Raw genomic sequence first — 25,956 nt, forward strand, 5'->3', positions numbered from 1 at the left:
AAAAAACTCCAAAACCAAAAAACTACCTCCCCCCCACCCAAAATAAATAAGAGAAACTGTCACCTTTAAATATTACGTTTGCTGGAGCATTTTAGTAGATAGTATCTATCATATTGAAGAAGTTCTCCTCTAGTCTTCATTTACTAAGAGTTTTTAAACATTATTTGGTATTGAACATTATTTATACTTTTAGCTGCCTTCAAAAAGATGCAATCAGATTTTAACAAAGAAGAATGTAACATTTCTATATTTTATAAATTTTTTTTGATTGCAGGTACTTATTGAGAGTGAGCAGATGAGAAAAGAAGCTGATGATTCAGGTCCACTCACTGAATTGGAACACTGGAAACGCATGTCAGCCAAGTTCAACTATATCATTGAGCAGATTAAAGGGCCAAGTTGTAAGGCTGTCATAAATGTGCTAAATATCGCACACTCCAAACTGCTAAAGGTAAAAGGCTTTTTATTTAAAGTTTGGTATACTTCAGAACAAGCAACGAGAAAATTATCCTATTGAACTACTCCTTAGTATAATATACTGGGGAATCGTGTTTAGAAGTGTTAGCCTTTGAGTAAGGCTTTTACATATATCACAATTATTTCCAGAAGAGGAAATGAAGATTTATTTCTCGGGATTTCACAGACCAATTTTGACCATACTGCTATGGGGTGATTTCTAGGAAAGTGATCATCTTTTATTTTTAAATTGTTTTTGAAATTGTAAATCAATGAAGAAATCAATATAGGCTCATTGAGGTAAACAACTGCATATAGAGTCAAAAGTAAAATACATCTCATCCCCACGATTCTACCTCCTTTCCTAGAGGTCATCTTTATTTACAGTTTGGCTTGATTCTAGATCCTTTTCTTTCTTTTTGAAACAAGGTCTCATTCTGTCACTCGGGTGGGGTGCAATGGTGTGTTCACGGCTCACTGCAGCCTCCACCTCCCAGGATCAAGCGATTATCTTGCCTCAGCCTCCTGAGTAGCTGGGACTAACAGGCATGCGCCGCCACCGCGCCTGGCTAATTTTTGTATTTGTTGTAGAGATGGGGTTTCACCAAGTTGGTCTGGGTGCTCTCAAACTCCTGAACTCAAGTGATCCGCCCACCTCGGCCTCCCAAAGTGCTGGGATTACAGGCGTGAGCAACCGGGCCTGGCTTCTTTTTCTTTCTTTAAATGTATTTCTTTCTTTGCACAGAAAAATAAACTAATACTTTTTTGGTAAAAGATTTAAGCAGTACGAATAAAACAAGTCTCTCTTAATCACATGCCCTTAGCCCCACCACCCACAACTCTGTGTCCTGAATAGTAAGCACAGAAAGACAACCACACTTTTCTATTTTGTTTTTTCCTCAAACTTCTTGTGGTATTTATGTGTGAGTTTACTACGCACAAGTGACATAGTTTAGTTTTGTGTTTCTAACTTTTAAATTAAATAAATGTCATAGCATAATATTTTCAACTTCCCTTCCCCACCCCTGATAGTGTATCTTGGAGAGTTATGACTGTTAGATCGAGCTTGAGCGGTATGGTTTTCCAAAAAAATGTTGTTGTTGTGTTTTTTTTTCTTTCTCTTTTTCTTTGTTTTTTATTTATTATTATTATTATTATTATTATTATTATTATTATACTTTAAGTTTTAGGGTACATGTGTTTTTTTTTTTTTTTTAGACAGAATCTAACTCTGTCACCCAGGCTTGAGTGCAAAGGCACGATCACAGCTCACTGCAGCCTCGACCTTCCAGGCTTAAGCCATCCTCCCACTTCAGCCTCCTGAGTAGCTGGGACTACTGTCATACTCCACCATGCCCGACTAATTAAATAATTTTTTAAAAATGTTGTCCAGGCTAGTCTTGAACTCCTGGGCTCAAGCGATTCTTCCACCTCAGCCTCCCAAAGTGCTGGGATTACAGGTGTAAGTCACTGTGCCTTGCCCAAAATGTTAATGCAGCCTGTTAGGTTTTATCTGATCATTTCCCTGTTTGTGGACCAATTTTCCCCTTTCTTTTTTTGCAAGTCTGAGATATAATTCACATACTATATATTTTATCCATTTAAAGTGAACTATTCAGATATTTTTAGTGTATTCATAGTTGCACAAATATCACCACAATCCAATTTTAGAACATTTTCATCACCTTAAAGAGAAACTCCATATCCTTCAGCTCTCACCTTCCCATTTCCAACATTCCCCCTTCCCCCCAACCCTCTGTCTAGATTTGCCTATTCTGGACATTTTATATAAATGGAATTATAGATTCTTCGCCTTTCGTTACTGGTTTCTTTCACTTAGCATAATGTTTTCAAGTTTCGTCCATGTTGTAGCCTGTATCAGTATGTCATTCCTTTTTATGGCTGAATCATATTCTGTTGTATGAATATACCACATTTTGTTGATCAGTTTATGGACATTTGGGTTGTTCCCATTTTTTTGGCAATTATGCATAACGCTGCTATGAACATTCATGTACTGTACAACTTTTTGTGTTGATATATATTGTCATTTGTCTTGGTTATTATACCTAGGGGTGGAATTTCTGGGTCACATGTTAACTCTATGCTTAACTTTTTAAGGAAAATGGTTCCTTTTCTATGTGTTTATAAATATTGCTGCAGTTGAAGCTTTTATATGTCCATATGCAAATATTTCCTTAGGTTGGATACTCCACAACTTTTCAGTACTAATTATCAGTTAAGTTATTATTATTATTATTTTTTTGCCAGGCATGGTGGCCTACACCTGTAGTCTGAGCTACTTGGGAGGCTGAGGCAGGAGGATTGCTTGAACTCAAGAATTTAGAGCTGTAGTGCACTATGTTGATTGGCTGTCCACGTTATGTTTGGCATCGATATAGTAGTGATGTCCCAGGAGTGAGGTGATGAGGGTGCCTAAGGTGAACTGATCAGGGTCAGAAACAGAGCAGATCAAAACTCTTGTGCCGATCAATAGTGGGATCATGCCTATGCATAGCCACTGCACTCCAGGCTGGGCAATGTAGTGAGACCCTATCTCATTAAAAAAACTAAAAAAAAATTTTTGGGGTGCCAACCTGACATATGGAAAATGGCTTGTTTTATTTTGTTCTTTCCTTGTTAGTAGTGAAGTTGTTCAGTTTTTGCATGTTTACTGGCTATTCATATTTCTTTTGTGAATTTTCTTTTTGTGTCTTTCCCTTATTTAGAAAAATTCAGACATTGTTTTGTACTGATTTATAGGAGTTCTTTATTTTTTAATTTTTTTGAGACAGGCTTCTCTTCGTCACTCAGGCTGGAGTGCAGTGGCGCTATCATGATTCACTGCACCCTCGACCTCCTGGCTCAAGTGATCCTCCTGCCTCAGCCTCCTGAGTAGCTGAGACTATAGGCATGTGCCACTGTGCCTAACTAATTCTAAAAATTTTTTAAATAGAGGTAGGGTCTCTCTGTGTTGCCCAGGCTGGTCTCAAACTCCTGGCTCAAGGAATCCTCCTGCCTCACACTCCCAAAGTGTTGGGATTACAGACGTGAGCCACTGTGCCCAGCCACTTGGAGTCCTTTATATAATATGGATATTAATCACTTGTTGTATTTGTTGGGTGAAGTAATTCACCATGACTCCTTGGCATCTCTGCATGTTTTCACTATATATGAAAAGAATGCAAGGTCCATTCTGCTCTTTATCTGAACATCTCTCAGAGTTGTATTTGCAGTGAGCAAACTTGAGGGGTCAGTTCACGTGTCCCTCAGACAAAGAGCAGAATTACTATCGCTTACTCTAAAAAGGACAAATTCCCCTAAACTCAGTGTTCCTCACCTGTAACACAACCTGTTGCAGGTGCAAGCATCAGTTTGCGGATATTTAGGGTCATGGGGGAACAAATGCAACATAATGCTCATGCCATTTGCTGTGATGTAATAAAATCCTTGTCTCTGAACCCAAATCTGATGTTTTCTCCCTTCATCCATAAAACAGTAAAAGGCTAATGCATTAACTTCTAAGCAGGGTAAAATCCTAGACCCCCATATGGACCTTGACAATTACAGTGCAAACTTTTTCCTAGTCTGTGGCTTGTATTTTTTAAAACTTGAACACTTGAAATCATTTTAGACTTATGGAAGAGTCAGCCAGGATAGTACAGAGAGTTCCTGCCTGCTCTTCATCTATCTTCCCCTAATGTTAACATCTTAAAACTATTGTACAATGATCAGAATGAAGGGATAACATTGGTACGATACTGTTAACGATGCTACACACAATTTATATTTCTCCAGGTTTTCCACTTACGTATTTTTATCTGTTCTGGGATCCAATCCAGGATCCTATTTACATTTGACTGTCATGTGTCTTTAGCCTCCTCCAATGGAACAGTTCCTTAGTCTGTAGTTGTACTTCATGGCCTTGATACTTTTGAATAGTAATGGTCAGTTATTTAGAAGAATGTCTCTCAATTTGGGTTTGTCTGATGATTTCTTGTGAATACATTGAGGTTATGCATCTTTGGTAAGAATGCCAGAGTTGATGTGTTCTTCCCAGTACGACTTATCGGGGGTACATTATATTGATGTGCCTTGTTACTGTTGATTTAAAATTGATCATTTAGTTAGGGTGGAATTTGCCAGGTCTCTGTACTGTACACGTATTGTATTTTGTGGAAGATAACCTTAAACTACATGAATAGCTTTCATAGGTGGATCTTGACTGCGGCAATCATTACTGTGGTATGCTAATGGTGGTTTTCTAGTTCCCTCATTCCTTCCACGTTTATTAATCAGAATGCTTATGTAAGAAAAAGTTGTCTCTTCTCTCACTGTAGTTATGTATTTGATCGTTTATTTTCATTAATATAGCCTCATGGGTATTTATTTTATGCTTTCGGTTATAATTGAATAACTATCATTATTTAGTTTGTTGCTCAAATTGTTTCCTCTTTGGCCATTGGGAAATCTTTCAGGTTGGCTTGTGTGTTTCCTTCTGATTCCCTTACTCTGTTTGGACCAATTCTTTACTCTCTACCACTAGATAAATGCTCAAGGCTCACTTTGAATTTGTTCTGCCCTACTCCTGGGATCAGCACTTCTCCAAGGAGCCTGGGTTTATTTTATTGGAGAGTAGTATTTAGGAACCAAAATCTGGTTGCTAGATGTGCTTATTTCTTGCTTGTGTTTTAATTTTTTAAAAATGGAATCATTTATAATTTTTTTATATTTAGATGAATTAATTTTTTTCAGCCTTTTATTGCTTTTGTCTTTCATGTATTGTTTAAAAAGACCTTCTTAAGAAGAATAAATTGGCTGGGCATGGTGGCTCATGCCTGTAATCCCAGCACTTTGGGAGGCCGAGGTGGGTGGATCACCTGAGGTCAGGAGTCCGAGACCAGCCTGGCCAATATGGCAAAACCCCGTCTCTACTAAAAATACAAAAATTAGCCAGGAGTGGTGGTGCATGCCTGTAATCCCAGCTATTCGGGAGGCTGAGGAAGGAGAATCGCTTGAACCCGGGAGGTAGAGGTTGCAGTGAGCCGAGATTGTGCCACTGCACTCCAGCCTGTGTGTTGGGAGCAAGACTCCATCTCAAAAAAGAAAAAAAAGAAGAATAAATTAAGGTTAACCTAAATTTAAAATAGAATTACTCTTTTCTTCTATTTCTAGGGTTTTATTTCTTTGTACTTTATTCTTCAGTTAACTTGGAATTTATTTGTGTGAATCATGTAAGATTTAATAATAATGATAATAATAGCAGCTAACATTTATTGTGTGCTTACTATGTGCCAAGCATTGTGTTCAGTATCTTACCTATAACATTTCATTTAACCCTCACATCAGCTGGATCAAATGGATCTTTTTATTATCTTCCCCATTTTGTATATAGAACAGTGAGAGATTAAGTTTCTTGTTCAGGGTCACAGAGTTAGTAAGAGGGGAAGCAGGATATAAGGTCATGCACTTACCTCTTGAGCTAGCATTCTTTTTCCCAAATGGCTGGCTAATTTTCCCAGCACTGTTTGTCATTTTCTTTTTTCTTTTTTTTTTTGAGACAAAATCTCACTGTGTTGCCCAAGCTGGAGTGCAGTGGTGCGATCTCGGCTCACTGCAACCTCCACTTCCCAGGTTCAAGCAATTCTCCTGCCTCAGCCTCCTGAGTAGCCGGGACTACAGGCACGTGCCACCATACCCAGCTAATTTTTGTATGTTTAGTAGAGACAAGGTTTCACTACGGTGGCCAAGCTGGTCTTGAACTCCTGACCTTGTGATCTGCCCATCTTGGCCGCCCAAAGTGCTGGGATTACCAGTGTGAGCCACCGCGCTTGGCCACTGTTTGTCATTTTCTTGTAATTATCATAATTTTTATACATCTACTCTTTGTTCTTCTTTTCCAGATTTGTCTTAACAATTCGTGTATTTTCATCCTTTGGTATACATTTTGAAATAAGTTTATACAGTTTTTTCCTTCAAAATACCAAGTTTTGAGACTTAGTTTTATATATTTTTGAAATGTATGTAAATGGAGTCATATCATATATTCAGCAACCAACTTTTACTCAACATTATTTGTGAGAATTCATCATGTTAATGTGTGCATTATATTCATTTGCTACCTTTGTTTTTATTGCTGTATCATATTCTGTTGCATGAATGCACCACAGTTTATTTATCTATTATCCCAGAATGGACATTTGGATTGTTTCTAGTTTGGGGTTATTGCAAGCAATGATTCAAAGAACATTCGTATTCATGTCTCCTGGTGCACATGTGTGAGAATTTCTCTAAGGCATATCCCTAGGAGAGAATTTATGAATTTGTGGGTCAAAGGCATATACAATTTAAGCTCTTGGAGAGAGGTCTCTAATGATCTGCCATAGTGACCTTCAGACATTTTGTATTAAAAATATTAATCTGTAGTCTTTAGAAAGGATACAAAGCAAATGTGGTAGCAAATCTATGAATGACATTGAAGAAGGAGGGAAAGAAATATATTGGATGACAATGTAAAGATCCAAGAAGGTCTTCAGTGGTAAGAGTGGGGATGCCATACTGATATCCCAACCTCTTTGTTGGATGGGTTTGTTGACAAACTGTTTGGCTCCCATTGTTTTTTTAAAATGGTTTTGTTCAGAGCATGTTATTTCTGTTTTTGCTGAGTAGACTTCTCTGTTTCATGCCCTCTTCATCTCTGACCAGTTCTCAAGCAGGCACTTGATTTTATCATCCCAAGTATGTAAGAGTGGTCAGTTAATAATAAGATAACATTGGCCGGGCGTGGTGGCTTATGCCTGTAATCCCAGCACTTTGGGAGGCTGAGGCAGGAGAATGGCGTGAACCCGGGAGGCAGAGCTTGCAATGAGCTGAGATCACGCCACTGCACTCCAACCTGGACGACAGAGCAAGACTCTGTCTCAAAAAATAATAATAATAACAATAATAACATAACATTTATTAAGAATAGGTTAAAAATCCTGAAAGAATTTGAAGGAGAGAAATTGATCAACTTTGGATAAAGACTTAACAGTTTTAGTTGAATCCGTTGATAGAATGATATTACTGATGCGAGTCAACTTGATCCTAGGCTGCTTTATGAGAGGTATAGTTTCCAGAAAAAAGGAAGGTGATGTTTTGGCTCTTCTCAGCATTGGCCAGATCACACTGAAGGCTTCCTTTCATTCCTGAGGCATATGTATTTAGAGTGATGTTGTGTGTGTCCAGAGTAGAAAGGCCAAGAGGTTGAAGCTGTTAAGACCATGTCCTTGGAACCAACCCAAAAGCTCATCAATGATAGACTGGATAAAGAAAATGTGGCACATACACACCATGGAGTACTATATGACTATAAAAGGGAGTGAGATCATGTCCTTTACAGGGACATGGATGAAGCTGGAAGCCATCATCCTCAGCAAATTAACATAGGAACGGAAAACCGAACACCGCATGTACTCACTCATAAGTGGGAGTTGAACAGTGAGAACACATGGACACAGGGAGGGGAATATCACACACCGGAGCCTGTCGGGGGATCAGTGGGGAAAGGGGAGGGAGAGCATTAGGACAAATAGCTAATGCATGCAGGGTTTAAAACCTAGATGAGGGATTGATAGGGGCAGCAAACCACCATGGCACATGTATACTATGTAACAAACCTGCACATTCTGCACTTATATCCTGGAACTTAAAGTAAAAAAAAAAAAAGGCAATGTCTTATTAAATGACTAAAGGCACACAGAGTGCTCATCTTTGAATAAAAGACCTAGTGATGATATGGTAAATGTCTTCAAACATTTGAAGGGATGCTGTGTGTTCACTAGGCTCCATTATGCAAAACTATACAGATGAGCAGAGATTACAGAAAGAACTTTCTCATAATCAGTTATTTAAGCAGGTACTATTTGATGACCACTTACAAGAAACTGTTGATTTCAGATTGACTTCACTTTGCTAGTAAGGTTTTTGTTTTGAATAATGTTCTTTTTTTTTTTTTTTGAGACGAAATCTCACTCTGTCACCCAGGCTGGAGTGCAGTGGCGTGATCTCTGGCTCACTGCAAGCTCCGCCTCCCAGGTTCACGCCATTCTCCTGCCTCAGCCTCCTGAGTAGCTGGGCTTCCAGGCACCTGCCACCACGCCCAGCTAATTTTTTGTATTTTTAGTAGAGATGGGGTTTCACTGTGTTAGCCAGGATGGTCTCGATCTCCTGACCTCGTGATCCACCCACCTTGGCCTCCCAAAGTGCTGGGATTACAGGCGTGAGCCACCATGCCCTGCCATAATGTTCTGTTTTAATAACTTGACCCAGAGTAATATAATGACACAAATAATTAACCTGGAAAAGTCATTCCTGGTAGAAGCAGGTCCAGTTCAAGCCTACAGACAGGATTTTAATTATAAACAGAATGAGTCTTCAGTTTTAGTAAATCGTTTAAGGTGCTTGTTGTAACTTTGTCTTAAGTATTATAAGAAAAATATATATTAATTACACTTAAATATCTACCATTTTAATATATGTGTGATTAGGGAAGACTGAATTTCCTGAGTAAACTTTAGCACACTGATCTATTTGGATGTTTCACAGAATTCTTATACCTTTTTTTCTTAGAATTGGCGTGATTTGGATGCAAGAATCACTGATACAGCAAATGAATCCAAAGATAATGTCAGATATTTGTATACTTTGGAAAAAGTGTGTCAACCTCTCTATAACCATGACCTAGTAAGTATGCTTTTAAAGTACTATTTTAAACTGAGTGCAGTGACTCGCACCTGTAATTCTAGCTACTCAGAAGGCTGAGGTGGAAGGATCGATTGAGCCCAGGAGTGCAAGGCTGCAGTGAGCTATGGTTGTGCCACTGCATTCCAGCTTGAGCAAGAAGACCCCATCTATAAAAAAAAAAAAAGTACAATTTAAGCAACTGACTTGTATAATTAATGCATTAAAAATCTTTAATATGTGTATATTGGGGAAAAACATCCTGCCCAAAGTTATTTAAAATATATATTTTCCTCTTATGTATTTATGAAGAATGATAAACTATATTTAATATTTTAACCCATATTTAAATATATAGTGAATCATTAGTATAGTATGAAATAAGCAAGACAAATATTAATATATTACTTACTCTTTGCTGCATAACAAATTACCTCAGAACTGAGTGGCTTAACAACAATGAGCATTCATCATGTCAGAGTTTCTGTGGCTCAGGAATCCAGGCAAGGCATAGCTAAGAGCTTCTGCTTCAAGGTCTCTCATGAGGTTGCCCACAGGCTAAGTGGGGCTATGGTCTCATCTGAAGTGGGGGAGGCTGACTGGGGAGAGTCTTCTCAGCTCACTCATGTGGTTATTGGCAGGCCCCAGTCCCTAGCCAAGTGGGCCTCTCCACCTGGCAACTTGCTTCCCTTGGAGTGAGTGATCCAAGAGTGAGCAAGAGAATGAGAGAACACCCAAGTTGGAATCCACCTTCTTTTTATAACCTAATCTCTGAAGTGACAGCCCATCATTTCTGTTGTATTCTATTGGCTAGAAGCAAGTGAATCTGGTTCACTCTGGGTGGGTAGGGGAGTATACAAGGGTGTGAGTACTATGTGGGTGAGCATCACTGGGGCCATCTTTGGGGCTGCCTATCAAGGTAGATATTTCCCAGTTTACAGATTAGGAAACCAAAACTCATCATATTGTAGTGACTCAGCTGATTAGCATCACTCAGCTAGTCAGGGATGCAGGACAGAACCCATCTTCTAATTTCTAGCCCACTCTTCTCATAACATTTCCATAGAGATCCTTTAAAGAACATGTTAGCACTACCATTTGCTTTTATTTTTTAAAAGTTTAAATTAACTTCAAATTTATAATCTGGTATTTCATAATATTTCATATAAAATATGAAAATTAAAAAAATCTCTATCCTTTATTTAATAGAAGGAGAAGTCAAGGAAGCTAGTAGTTGTTGAGAACTTAGGGCAGGATTTCCCCATTTTTCCTGGATGTTACTTCTTTTGTAAATCATTTGTAGGCAGGAGGGCTGCCCAGACAGCTGCATTTTTAAAGATGTTCCCAGGCTTGAGAATCCTTGACCTTTTGTTATAGGCATTGTGCTACATGCTTTAAATATGTTTTCATTCTCTATGCACAATGACCCTCATTTCAAAGATTAGGAAGCCGAGTTTGAACATTTCTATGATGATGCATGATGGGACCAAATTTGAATCTAGCTATCTCTAGCATTATGGGTTGTATTATTTTCCCACTTTACTATGTTGCTTCTTCAAGGTATTCTCTAAGTTGAAATGCTTCTCTTCCCTTCCTCCCCCCACCCCACCACCCCGGGATGGAGTCTGTCTCTGTCACCCAGGCTGGAGTGCGGTGGTGCTCTCTCTGCTCACTGCAACCTCCGCCTCCCAGATTCAAGCAATTCTCCTGATTCAGCCTCCTGAGTAGCTGGGATTACAGGTGCGTGCCACAATGCCCAGCTAATTTTTGTATTTTTAGTAGAGACAAGGTTTCGCCATGTTGGCCAGGCTGCTCTCAAACTCCCGACCTCAAGTGATCCACCCGCCTCCACCTCCCAAAGTGCTGGGATTACAGGCGTGAGCCATCGTGCACAGCCCAATGCTTTCAAATTAATTTGTGTCTGATACCTGTGTTCGGTATTCTTCACTCTAATTTTTTAAGAAGTAGTCAAATCTTCCATGTAGGTGGTAGCACTGGCCGCATGGTTTTGTTGACCAACCTTCTTGGGTCAATGTAGGTTTCATCCTAGAATCAGGGAGAAGGAAAGAGGTTATGGCCTATATCACTTAGATTTGAAGAAGAAGGGGGTGTAGAGGCAATTCATAATCATTCCAAGAGAGTTAGTAGTCAAGAAGTTTAATATGAAAGGGGAGGGAAAAATGTCAGTTGAGAGTCTTGGACAAGTGCATTTCTTACTGCCATGAGGAATCCATTATCCATCAGGGAGCACCATGAGAGGGGACAGGAAGACTTTAGAAGCAGAGTCTTTTAATTGAGTCCATAAAGAGATTATAGATTTTATTTAAAACTTGTTAGTGTTATTTGCAAAGAGATGACTGTTTAAAAAATTACAGCTTTATTTTAGATTTGAGGATACATGCGCAGGTTTGTTACATGGGTATATGACGTGATGCTGAGGTTTGGGGTATGGATGCTGTCACCCAGGTAGTGAGCACAGTACACAATAGGAAGTTTTTCAGCTCACACCTCTCTCCCTTCCTCCCCACCAAGAATTATAACTTTCTTAAACTTCATTCTTCTCGTTTTTACCCCTGCTACTAGTAGCTGGACTTGTGTTGTGAACCTTTGTAAAATTTGTTTAATATAAGAACATTTATATTATTTCTTAGGTATTTCTGTGCACGTGACCCCAGGTAAAGAAAATCAAACTGTATATGGTGTTGGAGAAATAGGGCCGTTGCTTGGCTTACTTGGCAGGTCAATGACTTAATTCCCCAACTTTACAATGTGAGCAATTAAAATTTCTCTCCAAGAAAAATTAAAATTATTACATGTCACAAGCATTTCGGATTGCTCACAAGATTTGAAGATGCAAATATGAAATACACATAATACCTAAAGCCTACTCCAGGGCTACTGCAAGTAGCTCTTGATGTGAAAAAATAATAGATGAAGTGAATATGGCACAATGTTCACATTTGTCAAATCTAGTGATGGGAGTAGGTGGTCATTATATTATTCTCTGTACTTTTCTATATATTTAAAGCTTTTTATTATAAAAAGTAAACTCGAAAGAAAGAATACTCTTTATTGCTATCAAGACTCCAAATTTTAAGGTATACTGATTTCAACCTCTTGATTCAAAAGACTTGTTTTAATTCATATAATTTAAAAATCATTTAGTTCTGATGTTTTTTCATCCTAGTAATTTTAAAAAGCTTTGTTCAATTACTCTAACCATGGATGTGCCTTATTATTGTTATTTTGTTGTTGTTGAGCTTTTTATATTCTCTGATGTAGGAAGGTTTCAAGCATTACCTTTTGAAATGACAGAAGTACTGATAGCATTGAGTCATATAATTGCTTCCCACTCATACACCCACTATATCTGTACTTTCAACAATTCCTTTTTCCCCCTCATTTTCTTTATTCTGATTAAAAGTAACCAGCAATTGCTGTTTAGTTTATAACTGTCATTTGGGTAGGAAAAGTGCAGGGGATTCATGCTTCCATTTCTGGTTCATAAGTTTTATGTATGTTTCATTTTTTTAATCACCCTGGTATTGTGCTTTAGGCATATCTTACATGTTTGACATATAAGATATCTGAACACTGTATATAGATGGACAAGAACAGTGCACTCAAGGAGCTATTATTGTAAATAGTGATTTTAAAGTTCAGATGAAGGACATTTTTTCCTGAAGGACCCATTTGATGCCATCCCTGAGTCCTCTTTATTGGAGTTTAGTGGTACTTTGTAGACATGACTTAGCAAGGGTGGAAGGGACTCCTTCTAGGCATATTTTTATTAGGATCTTTTTGATCTACAGATGCCATATATAATATGAATTCTGACATAGAAGGTTAACTATAAAGTAATGATGTTAATTTCCATAAGCCACATAAAACTGATTTAATTATTCCATAGTTACACCCCACACCTAGGACATACCATACAGTCATCGGTGGTTGTTTTTCTTGGCTGTATTTCTTCTATCACCATTAAAAAAACATTTTATATATTTTATCTTGTCTCATCAATTAAAAGGAAAGTTCCTTGAAGGGAGGGATGCCATTGGCTTTGTCTGTTCTTCTGTAGTGATTTTCATCATGGTTACAAGCAGGATCTCAAAATCTCCACTACGTAACTTACAGCTGTTGGATCTTAGGCAAAGGGACTTAACTTCTCTACCTGTCTGTTTTCTCATTTGCAAAATGGGAATAATGATAATGCTTTATTTTATAGATTCTAAGACATTTTTTCACATTTTAATATCCCTGAACTCAGGACATACTTTAGTCAGTTAGGTTTTGTGAATCCTTGTGAATGTGACTTGATACTACCTTAAATTATTAGTTCTCTCCATGAGGGTGTTTTTTTTGTTTTTGATTTTGGTGCCATTCATATGAATTCAGACTGCAGTTGAGTACCTGTGCATACATTCTCATAGAAGTTTGGTTTCTTTCCTCCTCCTGATAGCTTGTACATTTTGTTTCTCTCTTGTTCTCCATGGTTGGTTTATTTCATGTTTACCTTAACAGGGAGGACCCTCATTCTTGTTGCCCAGGCTGGAGTGTAATGGTGCAGTCCCGGCTCACTGCAACCTCCGCCTCCTAGGTTCAAGTGATTCTCCTGCCCCAGCCTCCCAAGTAGCCTAGATTACAGGTGCCCGCCACTACACCCAGCTAATATTTTTTAAAATTTTTATTAAAGATGGGGTGGCCTAGTATTATGTAGGAGTTAGATTCCTCATCTTGGGTGTCTTTTTTCTTTCTCAATAGCACAGAAAATAATGGTGCAATCTTACAATCAGTGATGTTTTATATCTGACATAATCAAACCTACCTTCAAGGGTTGTCAGCATATCCTAGAATAATATGCTAACGCTGTTAGCCTAGTGCCTGGAGTATAGTAAGCATTCAGTTTATGTTCGGGATTGTTTTATATCCTTGTTGTACTTGTTCTGCTTTGCTCTACCTTGTTCTACTTGTTTTACTTGTTTGTGTTTATCTCTTCTGCTTTGCTGTGAGCTACTCATGAATAGGTTTGGATTTCTCCCTATATCTTCAGAGCCTAATGGCACTTGGTAGGATTGCTAAAAGGTGAACTGAGTTGCATGAAAGAAAATGAATGCTAGTCTCATTTCTATTTTAGCTGGGCTTCTGACCATAAGAAAGTCACTTTACCCCTCGAGGTATCAGTTTCTTCACCTTTAAAAAGAGCAGAATGAACTATTAACCTTAAAATGGCTCTCACCTCTAAAATTTAATTTTAGATAAACTTTTAAGTTCAGATTTACAGAAAAGTTGCAATGATAGCACAGAATTCTCTTTACCCAGTTTCTCCTGTTAACATCTTGTATTACCTTAGTTTGTCAAAACTAATGTCCTATTATCTGTTCCAGGGTCTAGTCTAGAATACTGCATTGCGTTTAGTAAAATTTGACTTTAAGATAAAAATGCTGTACTATTTTGTGTACGTTTAGAGTTTTGAGTATTATAGAATATTGGTTATTAAAACTATATGCATATGATGGAATTCACTTAATTTGTTTCAATGTTAGGTTTCCATGGCACATGGAATACAAAATTTGATTAATGCCATCAGAATGATTCACGGTGTGTCAAGGTATTATAATACCTCAGAGAGAATGACCTCATTGTTTATCAAGGTAAGTTTCTATGGGAGGAAATTACATGTCATCTTGTGAAAAAGTTAGCAAGTCTTTCCTTCTGAGCCCTAGGAAGGGAATTGGGAAGCCTGAGTGCCTCTCAGAGTTTTAATACTTCCAGTGGGCAAGAAGAGAAAGGCATTGACTGGACTCAGTTGTACTTAATTGAAGGGAGTAATTGGTACTTTTCTGTTTATCAGATGTAAACCCCAATACTTAAAGAAAATGTGCCTGGTGGTTTTTTAATTTATTCATTTCAAATAGTTTTGATTCTACCCAAGAGATAGGAGTGTATCTACTATTAACAGTGCTTCTTTAGCTACTCCCATCAGCACTATAGTTTGTGTAAAATCTTCCTGTGTAGCACCACGTGGTTAATTATTTAAAATAATTTGAAAAATAAGCAACACATGAGACCAGGCATGGTAGTTCAGGCTATAATCCCAGCACTTTGGGAGGCTGAGGTGGGAGGATCAGTGGAGCTCACGAGTTTGAGACCAACCTGGGCAACATAGGGAGACCTTGGCTCTACAAAAAAAATTTTTTTTAAGTTAGCTGGGCATGGTGGTGTGTGCCTGTAGTCCTAGCTATTCCAGAGGCTGAGGCAGGAGGATCCCTTGAGCCTGGGAGTTCAAGAATGCAGTAAGCTGTGATCATACCATGGCACTCCAGCCTGGGCAAGAGAGTAAGACCCTGTCTCAAAAAACAAACAAACAAACAAACAAACCACCACCAACAAAAAAACCCACATGAATATAATTTATTTGTAAATTATTCAAGCATAACGAAATATATAAAGTCATAGTCACATTTTAAGTTTTTTTAAAAAGCAAAGTATAGGTTTAATCACTATGTCCTAAATACGACAAGACTCTCAGAATCCTTCCTCTTTACCTGTCTCTCTCATTCTTGCCATATATATCCCACATTGAGATCATTTTTAGTTCTGACAAAGATTCTTTGCTTGGTTTCTGAATCTTCTGGTAGGCCCACCTTTGCACTTTCTAGTAAAATCTAGTTTGAGCAAAGAACCCTGCTAAGTCAGTTTAGCAAGAACCCCCCATTCTCGATGTCTGATGACTCTAGATATCTGATCAGGTTCTCATTCCCCCCAACCCCCCAGGTGTTGTCTGATCACTTTGGCCTATCTTCAGCAACAATCCTGTTAGGTCAGTTTAACCAAAATCCCCCTTACCTCTGATGTTTCCTCTTAATAATTTTCCACCCACTGACTCCCATCCTGCCCCTTGGCTGTACATTCCTGCTTGCCCATGCTGTGTTCAGAGTTGAGCCCAGTCTCTCTTTCCCGCTACAAGATCCCATTGCAGTGGTCCCTATACCTATCACAATGGTCCTGAATAAAGTCTCTTGCTGTGCAAGTATCACTGAATAATTTTTTTAACAGTTCCATATTATTCTTAACGTTTTTTCAACATTGTGAATCAACAAGTATTCAGACTAAAATCCAAGTATTGCTAATTTATTTATCACCACTGTTTTGTGATTCCTGCATCTTTTTCCTTCTTGGATTCATTATTTCTTTTGCTGAAAAAATTCTTTCAGAGAGGGTTTCAGGTTGGTGAACTTCCTGGATTTCTACATGTCTGAAAATCCCTTTCATTTTGTCTGATCACTCAAATGTTAGTGTGACTTGGATTTTAAATTCGACATCATTGTCTCCTGGGAAGTTGAAGATATTGTTCAATCATTGTCTAGTATTCAATATTGTTGAGGAGAAGCTTGGTGCTAATCTGATTCTTGTTTCCTTTGTAGGTAACTAGTTTTATTCTCCCAGGAAGCTTTTAGGATTTTTTTTCTTTATCTTTGAATTTCTAAAATCTCAAACTTTTTTTTTTTTACATTTTTCTTGTTCTACACTTGCTGAGTTGTCTCAATCCAAAGACTTTCCTTTCTCTTTATTCCTGGGAAACAGTCCTCTTTTGCCGTGGATTATTCCTAGCTCACTGATATGGTTTGGATATTTGTCCCCTCCAAATCTCATGTTGAAATGTGATCCTCAGTGTTGGAGATGGGGCCTGGCAGGAAGTGTCTGGGCCATGGGGGTGGATCCCTCATGAATGGTTTGGTGCCCTCCTTGTGGTAATGAGTTCATGCAACAGCTGATGTTTAAAAGATCCTGGCATCTCTCTCTTGCTTGCTCTCATATGAGGCCAGTTCCCATTTTGCTTTCGACCATGACTGTAAGCTTCCTGGGACCGTCATCAGAAGTGGATGTCGGTGCTATGCTTCGTGTACAGCCTACAGAGCTGTGAGCCAATAAACCTCTTTTCTCTATAAATTATCCATTCTCAGGTATTCCTTGATAGCAATGTAAATGGACTAACACACCTACCCATTCAATTTATTCTCTCCCCTTGCATCTAACTTCCATTTCTCTTAATTTTTTTCTTCCGTCTTTGCCCTTTCCTGGCTCACTCATTTGCTTTTCATTTTTGTACCAATTGATGGTCAGTTCATCAGTAGAATTTCTTTTAAAATTCTGACAATGAAAATTCCAATTTCAAGTTCTCTAGTTTTTTTTTTAATGTTATTTTTTTATTTTTATTTTTAGAGACAGGGTCTCATTCTGTTTCCCAGGCTGGCCTTGAACTCCTGGGCTCAAGTTACCCTCCCACCTTGGCCTCCCAAAGTACTGGGATTACAGGCCTGAGCCACTGCACTTGGCCCATAGGTTTATTCTTTATCATATTTTTATGCTTGTGGTTTGAAATTTATATATAAATGTTATTTCTCTTTTTACATATAATTATTTCGTACCTATATTTATTTCAGGTAACAAATCAAATGGTAACAGCATGTAAAGCATATATTACTGATGGAGGATTAAACCATGTATGGGATCAGGAAACGCCAGTTGTACTGAAGAAAATTCAGGTTTGTAGAAGTACTTTTTTTTTCATAAACTAAATCTTTTCCCATCGTGCCCAATTTTACTTTGTTTATTCACAAAATATGTTAACTGAAAAAACTTCCTACAGAGTAGTGTTGAGAATATAAAAAGAATACAATTATTATTATCTATTTCCCTTTATATTTAGTGCTTCTCTTAGGGTATAATTTAATTCTCAACTTCTCCATGGCTGCCTGTGTTAGACTCCTGTGTGCCATTTCATATGCTCCGGACCCTACATCTCATTCCAGCTCATTACAGTGAAAATTTTTGCCTTTTTTTGCATTGGTTAGGATTACCATGTATCCTTAAATAGACATAGTAGTAGTTGCCATCCTAATTTTGATCCTGGTTTGGAACACAATGTTTCTAACATTTCCCTGATTTAGTTGGATGCTTTTGTAAGATTTAAATATATCTTTGATCAGATTAGTTTAGTACCAAGATATATTTTTTAAAGTTATGAATGGGATTTGAAAATTTTTCTTCTGCATATATTTATTGAGATGCTTATAGAATTTTGCTCCTCAGTCTGTTAATGTGATAGATGACATTTTTAGACTTTCTAAAATTAAACTGTCCTAACATTTCTGGGATAAACTCAACTTGGTCGTGGTGTAATTATCTTTTTAAAAAACACTCAAATTCAGTTTGCTACAGTTTTTTTGTTTAGGATTTTTGGAAGCTGTATTGGTGAGAGAGAGAACCTGTAATTTTCCTTTCTCCTGCTCACCTTGTCTGTGTTTTTGGCATCAATATCTCAGAATAAAGGGAGGGTGGGGGGAAGTATTTTCTATTTTCTGAAAAAGTTTGTATAAAATTAAAGTGACCTGTTTATTGAAAGTTTGAAAGAAATGGCCACAGCAGGAAGGCTGCATCTGGAAGTGGTTATTGGTCATCTCTGTGTGCAGGTTCCCTGGTCTTCGTAGTGCCAAGGTGTGTGGCTTGAACAGGGAGGTCAAGTGTGAAAAGTGGCCCAGTGCCCTCCACCCAGAATGGGAACCATTATTCCCGCAGGCCTGGTGCTGACTGCCATCCTGGCCAGGGCACTGCTATCACCCTTGCTCTGACCTCTGAACTGGAGGATAAGAAGAGGAAGAATTGCAGTTTGTGTTTCTCAGGGTGAAAACAGTTGATCCCAAGGACTGGAAAAATCAGGATCATTATGCAGTTCTTGGACTTAGCCGTGTAAGATACAAAGCTACATAGAGACAGATCAAAGTAGCTCATAGAGCAGTGGTTTTAAAACATTGTGGAAAGCAGCCGGTGAACCAATAAAAGAAAGGGATAATGACTACTTCACTTGCATCACTAAAATTATAAAATGTATGAGCCAGTGAAAAGAGGAGCATTTAACAGTGTAGATCATACATTTGGAAACTCAGTTCCTTCTAAAAGTGAAGCAAGGGACAGTTTCTTTGAAGTGTTTTTCCCACTATTCGAAAATAATTCCAGATGGTCCAAAAAAAGTTTCTAAACCTGGTGTTATGAATTCATCATTTTATTCCTTCTGGTATAGTTTTTATGCTTGGACAGAGTCTTCTTATTTAAATACAGAAGAAAAAAAGCAGAATATTGTGACAAAAGAGGGATTGAAAAGAACAGAGCAACAAGAGCTCAAAGAAAGAAAGAAGAAATGAATTGAAAACATTAGTTGATAATACACATAGCTGTGATACAAGGATAAAAAAATTCAAAGAACAGAAAGCCAAGGCCAGGCGTAGTGGCTCATGTCTGTGATTCTAGCACTTTGGAAGACCAAGACAGGTGGATCGCTTGAGCCCAGGAGTTCGAGACCAGCCTGGGCAACATGATGAAACCCTGTCTCTACAAAAAACTTAGCCAGGTGTGTTGGCGCGCACCTGTAGTCCCAGCAACTTGGGAGGCTGAGTTGGGAGAATTGCTTGAGCCTGGGAGGCTGAGGCTGCAGTGAGGTGAGCTGTGATCTCACCACTGCACTCCAGCTTGGGTGAGAGCAAGACTCTGTTTCAACATTAAAAAAAGAAGGGAAAGCCGAGAAAGAAGCAAGATGAAAGAAGCAAGAGGCTAAAGAAAAACGAAGACAAGCTGAATTAGAAGCTGCTTGAATAGCTAAGGAGAAAGAAGAGGAAGTTAAACAACGAGCATTATTGGTAAAGAAAGGAAAAGATAATCCAGAAAAGAGTCGTTAAAAGGAAAATACAAACCTTCAAAATTCAAGGAAGACCTGAAATCACTTTTTCTGACAATAAGTGGAGCAGCTTAAAAAGGTGGAAGAAGTGGAAAAACTTTGTGATAGGCTTCAACTAGCAAGTTTAAAGCACTTCAGTGAAATACCTCATCTACAAAAACACTAGGAATGGCTGCTCTGGTAAAAACGGAAGAAATAAATGAGCCAATTAGAACAGAGAAAGAGGAAGGGGAGGCTTGTGTGTGACAAGCATCTAAGAATGCAGAGAAATCAACTGTCGAAGGTGGAAAGGGCAGTAAAAATTGGTCAGAGGAGCATTGGTCTGCAGTTACTAATTAAAGCCGTAGGCCCCTTTTCTGCATGAACAAATTCAATATGGGAAGTTATTACCAATTATATGAACACGCATTCTTCTTTTGGAGTCAAGAGAACTTATTGGCAAAAAAAATTGAGCCTCTAAAAACTTCACCCTCATAAAAAAAAGATGACAAAAAAGGCTTTGGATAATCTTTAAAAGAACATGGAATAGTCTCTCAAGTACATGAAGTAGGCTTCCTTCAGATGCACCTGAAGATGAGGAAAAATAGAGGGAGCAGTGCCTGGCAGGAAAAAATAGGACCTCAAGAAACAATATAAGGAAGTTGTTGAGGTGGTAAAGGCAATGAAATGCCCAGGAGCAACTGCTGAATGCAAATGGAGCTGGGAAATGACTTATGGACAGTCTTTGTTGTGTATGCATTTAAAAACTAAAACTGATAATTGGAGATGCTTAGCACCTTTTCAAATGCCTGCTGGCTATTTGTATGTTTTCTTTTGAGAAATGTCTTTTCAGGTCCTTTGTCCATTTTTTAAATTTTTTTTTTGGGCGGAGTCTCGCTCTGTTGCCCAGGCTGGAGTGCAGTGGCACAATCTTGGCTCACTGCAACCTCCGCCTCCCAGGTTCAAGCAAGTCTCCCGTCTCAGCCTCCCGAGTAGCTGGGATTACAGATGCCTGCCACCATGCCCAGGTAATTTTTGTATTTTCAGTAGAGACAAGGGTTTCACCATGTTGGCCAGGCTGGTCTTGAACTCCTGACCTCAAGTGATCCTCCTGCCTCAGCCTCCCAAAGTGTTGGGATCACAGGCGTAAGCCACCACGCCTAGCCTCTTGCTCATTTTAAAATCAGGTTATTTATTTTCTTCCTATTGAGTTGTTTGAGTTCCTTATATATTTTGGGAATAAACTTCTATTAGATAATATGGTTTGCAAATACTGTCTTCCAATCTATAGGTTGTCTCTTCACTCTGTTTTATTTTCTGTGCAAAAGCTTTATAGTTTGATACAATCTCATTTGTTATTTTTGTTTTTGTTGCCTGTACTTTTGGGGTCACATCCAAAAAGTCATTGCCAAGTAGCTTTTCCCCGACATTTTCCTCTAGTAATTTTACAGTTTCAGGTCTTATCTTTACATCTTTAATCCACTTTAAGTTGACTTTTGTATGTCATGTGAAACAATGGTTCAATTTTATTGTTTTGCGTGTGGATATCCAGTTTTCCTAAGACCATTTATTGAAGAGACTGCCCTTTCCTCATTGTGTGTTCTTGGCACCTTTGTCAAAGATCAGTTGACCATAATGCATGGATTTATTTCTGGGTTCTCCATTCTGTTTCATTGGTCTATGTGTCTGTTTTTATGCCAGTACCATGCTGTTTTGATTACTATAGCTTGGTTGGTAGTATATAAAAATATACTACAGTATAAAATCAGGCAGTGTAATGCCTCGAACTTTGCAAATTAAAAACCACAATGAAGTATCAGCTCACACTTGTTAGAATGCCTACTACAGAAAAAGACAAATGGTAGCAAGTGTTGGTGAGGATGTGCATGCTCTTGGTAGGAATGTAAATTAGTGTAGCCATTATGAAACATAGTATAGAGGTTCCCCCAATATTAAAAATAGAACTACCATATGATCCAGTAATCTCATTTCCGGGTAAATATTTAAAGGAAATGATATAACTGTCTGTCTCAAAGAGATATCTGCATTCTTACATTCATTGCAACATTATTCACAATAGCCAAGATATGGAAACAACCTAAGTGCCTGTTGACAGATGAATGGATAAAGAAAATGGGGTATATAGGGTATGTATGTATATATGTATGTGTTTGTATGTGTGTGTGTGTATGGATACATATATATAATGGAATATTATTCAGTCTTTACAAAGAAGGAAATATTGTCATTTTTGACAACATGGCTGAACTTTATTTCATTATGCTAAGTGAAATAAGCCAGACACAGGAAGACAAATACTGCCTTTTTTCACCTATATGTGGAATCTAAAAAAGTCAAACTCTTAGAAGCGGAGAGTAGAATGGTGGTTACCAGGGGCTGGAGAGGGATGGCACAATGACAAGATGTTGGTGAAAGAGTACACATTTTCAGTTATGCAGGATGAATAAATTCTGGAGATGTAATGTACTGTATGATGACTATAGTACACAATACTGTTTTGTTTTTGTTTTTTGAGACAAAGTCTGGCTCTGTTGCTCAGGCTGGAGTGCAGTGGTGCCATCTCAGCTCAATGCAACCTCCACCTCCTGGGCTCAAGCCATCCTCCCATCTCAGCCTCCCTAGTCACTGGGACTACAGGCATGCACCATGTATTGTATACTTGACATTTGCTAAGAAGGTAGGTCACACCCCTAACCCCAAAAAGTAACTCACACCCCCCACCCCAAAAAGTAACTATGTGAAGTGAGGATGTGCTAATTAGCTTGATTTTGGTAAACATTTCACAATGTATACAGCTTTCAAAACATCATGTTGTATACCTTAAATATATACAATTTTTATTTGTCAATTATACCTCAATAAAATTGGAAAAAATAAAACTGGAAATACTGAACAAAAAGCAAGTCTGATAAAAATCATCTGTTAAGCATCTATGATCGACATTTTCTTTGTGAAAAGATTTTTAATTTCCTGCTTCTCTTTTTTTATAATTAAAAATTTTTAATTATGATAAAAATAGCATAAAATTTACTATTTTAACCATACAGTTCAGTGGCATTAACCACATTCACAGTGTTTTGCAACCATCACTGCTATCCATTTCAGAATTTTTTCATCATTCTAAACTGAAACTCTGTAGCCATTAAATAATTCCCCAAACGCAGGCCAGACGCAGTGGCTCATGCCTGTAATCCCAGCACTTTGCAAGGCTGAGGCGGGCAGATCACCTGAGGTTAGGAGTTCAAGATCAGCCTGGCCAACATGGTGAAACACCGTCTCTACTAAAAATACAAAAATTAGCTGGGTGTGGTGGCAGCCTCCTGTAGTCCCAGCTACTCAGGAGGCTGAGGCAAGAGAATCACTTGAACCTGGGAGGCGTAGGTTGCAGTAAGCCGAGATGGCGCCATTACTCCAGCCTGGGAGACAAGAACAAAACTCCGTCTCAGAAAAAAAAAAAAAAATCCCCAAACTCTCTGCCCTAGCCCCTAGTAACTTGTATTGACTGTCTGTCTTTATGAATTTGCCTGTTCTAGGTACCTCAAATAAGTGGAATTAAACAATATTTATTATTTTGTGTCTGGTTTATTTCACTTTGTGTAATATTTTCATCTATGTTCTAGCATGTATCAGAATTTGATTCCCTTTCATGGCTGAGTAATATATTCCATTGTATGTATAGTCCATATATTTTTATCCATTCCTCTGCTGATGCACATTTGGTTTGTTACTACCTTTTGGCTATTGTGAATAATGCGGCTATGAACATTTGGTGTGTAAGTATCTGTTTGAGTCCCTGCTTTCAATTCTGCTGGGTGTATTCCTAGAAGGGAAATTGTTGGGTCTTACAGTAATTCTATGTTTAACTTTTTGAGTTCCTGCCAAACAATTTTCCACAGTGGCTGCACCATTTTACGTTTCCACCAGCAATGCAGGAGGGTTCCAATTTCTTCATTTCCTTGCCAACACTTTTTATTTTCTATTATTTTGATAAGAGCCATTCTAATGTGTATGGAGTCAAGTGACATCTCATTGTGGTTTTGATTTGCTTTCCCTAGTGGCTAGTTACGGCTGAGCATCTTTTCATATGCTTATTGGCCCTTTGGATATCTTTGGAGAAATATTTACTCAGGCCCTTTCTCCATTTTTGAGTTGGGTTGTTTGGGTTTTTTGTTGTTGTTGTTGAGTTGTAGGATTTCTTTATATATTCTGGATATTAATTCCTTATCATATATATGCTTTGCAAATACACTATTGCTTATTTATCTATTTATTTATTTTGCTTGTTCGTTTTGAAACAAAGCCTCACTCTGTCACCCAGGCTGGAGTGCAGTAGCCTGATCAAGTTCACTGCCTCCTTGACCTCCTGGGCTCAAGGGATCCTCCCACCTCTGCCTTCTAAGTAGCTGGGACCACGGGTGCATGCCATCATGCCTGGGTAATTTTTTTATTTTTGTAGAGACAAGGTTTTGCTATGTTGCCCGGGTGGTCTCAAACCCCTGAGCTTAAGCCATCATCCTGCCTTGGCCTCCCAAAGTGCTGGGATTACAGGCATGAGCCACCACACCCAGCCTGTTTATTAAAAAAAAACTATTTGACTATACTTTCTATTTCTTCTTGAGTCAGTTTTAGTAAGTTCATATTCTTGGGGAATTTCCCCAATTTGTCTAAAATTTGTAATTTATTGACTTAATGTTGATAATATTATCTCACTAATCTTTGTCTTACTGTATAAGATGTCTCCTTATTTACTAACATTATTTATCTTCTTTTTGTTTTCCTAATCATTCTTGCTCCCCTCATACCCAGATTCAAAACAACTTGTCATCTTCCTAGGAGTTTCTCATTTCTGTTGTTTTTATTGTTACTTGCAGGGTTCCATGTTTTTCTCTAGAGTTTCTCTTGTTATTTTTGGGAATAGGAGTCAGAAATTATTCCCCCCAAATTTGCCAATTGGCAGGAACCATAACTCTTTACGTAGAATTTAGCAATGTAGTCTCATTATTCTTTTAAGGCCCTAAAGATTACTAGGCATTTACTGACTGAATTAGAAATGGGAACTTGGTTTTCTGAATTCTAGTTCAATGTTTCTATTACATCTGAAATGTTTTCAGCAAACTTTCAGTGTTTGGAATTATTCAGGAATAATTTTTGGATGAGTTGGAGGAAACAATGAGAATTGTTACTCAGAATCTTATCTGAGAACTGTTATTCAGAGCCAACTCATTTAAAAATTTTTTTTATTATACTTTAAGTTCTGGGATACATGTGCAGAATGTGCAGATGTGTTACATAGGTATACATGTGCCATGGTGGTTTGCTGCACCTGCCAACCTGTCATCTACATTAGGTATTTCTTCTAATGCTATCCCTCCCCTAGCCCCTCAAGCCAACTCATTTTTGTTGAATGAGTGAAAAATAATCAGAGACCTCAAAGAGAGCAATGATAATTGTTTTGGAGATTGCGATAGAGGAGAGAATGAGGCCAATTATTCTCAAATCTGAATATTTATAGGAATCACTATAGGAGAGCTAGTTAAAAATATAGATTTCTGAGTCCCACTTGCAGAAATTCTGATTTAGTGGCTGCAGTGGGAGAATAACGTCCCCCAAAGATGTCTGTGTGCTTATCCTCAGAACCTATCCATAGGTTATGTTACATATGGCAAGGGGTAATTAAGATTGCAGATGGAATTAAAGTGCTGATCAGCTGATATGGGGATTACCGAAGGGGGCCCAATGTTTAAGGGTTCTTATGTGGGCAAGAGGAGGCAGAAGAGTCAGAATCTGAGAAATGGCATTATGATAAAGATTTGACTGGCTATTGATGGTTTCAAAAAAGTTTAACATTGACAAAAAAGATTTGGTGTTTAGGAAATGTTAGCTTGACATGATAGTTAATTCCTACTCTACCCAGCAATCTTATTCTCTTTTTTATTTCTATTATGTTCACAAACCAGACCAGTATATCTGTAGTTAAATATTAGGATTTCAGCAATGTACTCATCAAAGACTTTATGACCTTCTTTTGGAAAAATGATTGTCAG

At 38.1% G+C, this 25,956-nt stretch overlaps 1 protein-coding gene and 1 pseudogene across 11 annotated transcripts in view; both read left to right on the top strand.

The window, feature by feature from the left end:
- DNAH8 (dynein axonemal heavy chain 8) overlaps positions 1-25,956 on the top strand; it is a 309,672-nt gene that overhangs the window by 26,638 nt on the left and 257,078 nt on the right. For all 11 annotated transcript variants that reach the window (XR_009211262.1, XM_058432164.1, XM_058432166.1 and 8 more), the window contains 4 exons: positions 275-451; positions 9,067-9,180; positions 14,724-14,831; positions 17,625-17,726. Coding sequence is in view for 10 of the 11 variants with exons in the window: in XM_058432164.1 (XP_058288147.1) it covers positions 275-451; positions 9,067-9,180; positions 14,724-14,831; positions 17,625-17,726 (501 nt within the window). In the remaining variant the exon portion in view is untranslated. The remainder of the gene's footprint in view (positions 1-274; positions 452-9,066; positions 9,181-14,723; positions 14,832-17,624; positions 17,727-25,956) is intronic.
- Positions 18,597-20,372, top strand: LOC116460396 (dnaJ homolog subfamily C member 2-like; annotated as a pseudogene).

Source organism: Hylobates moloch, unplaced genomic scaffold (assembly GCF_009828535.3).
Source record: "Hylobates moloch isolate HMO894 unplaced genomic scaffold, HMol_V3 SCAFFOLD_20, whole genome shotgun sequence".
In the NCBI taxonomy this organism is placed as follows: Eukaryota; Metazoa; Chordata; class Mammalia; order Primates; family Hylobatidae; genus Hylobates; species Hylobates moloch.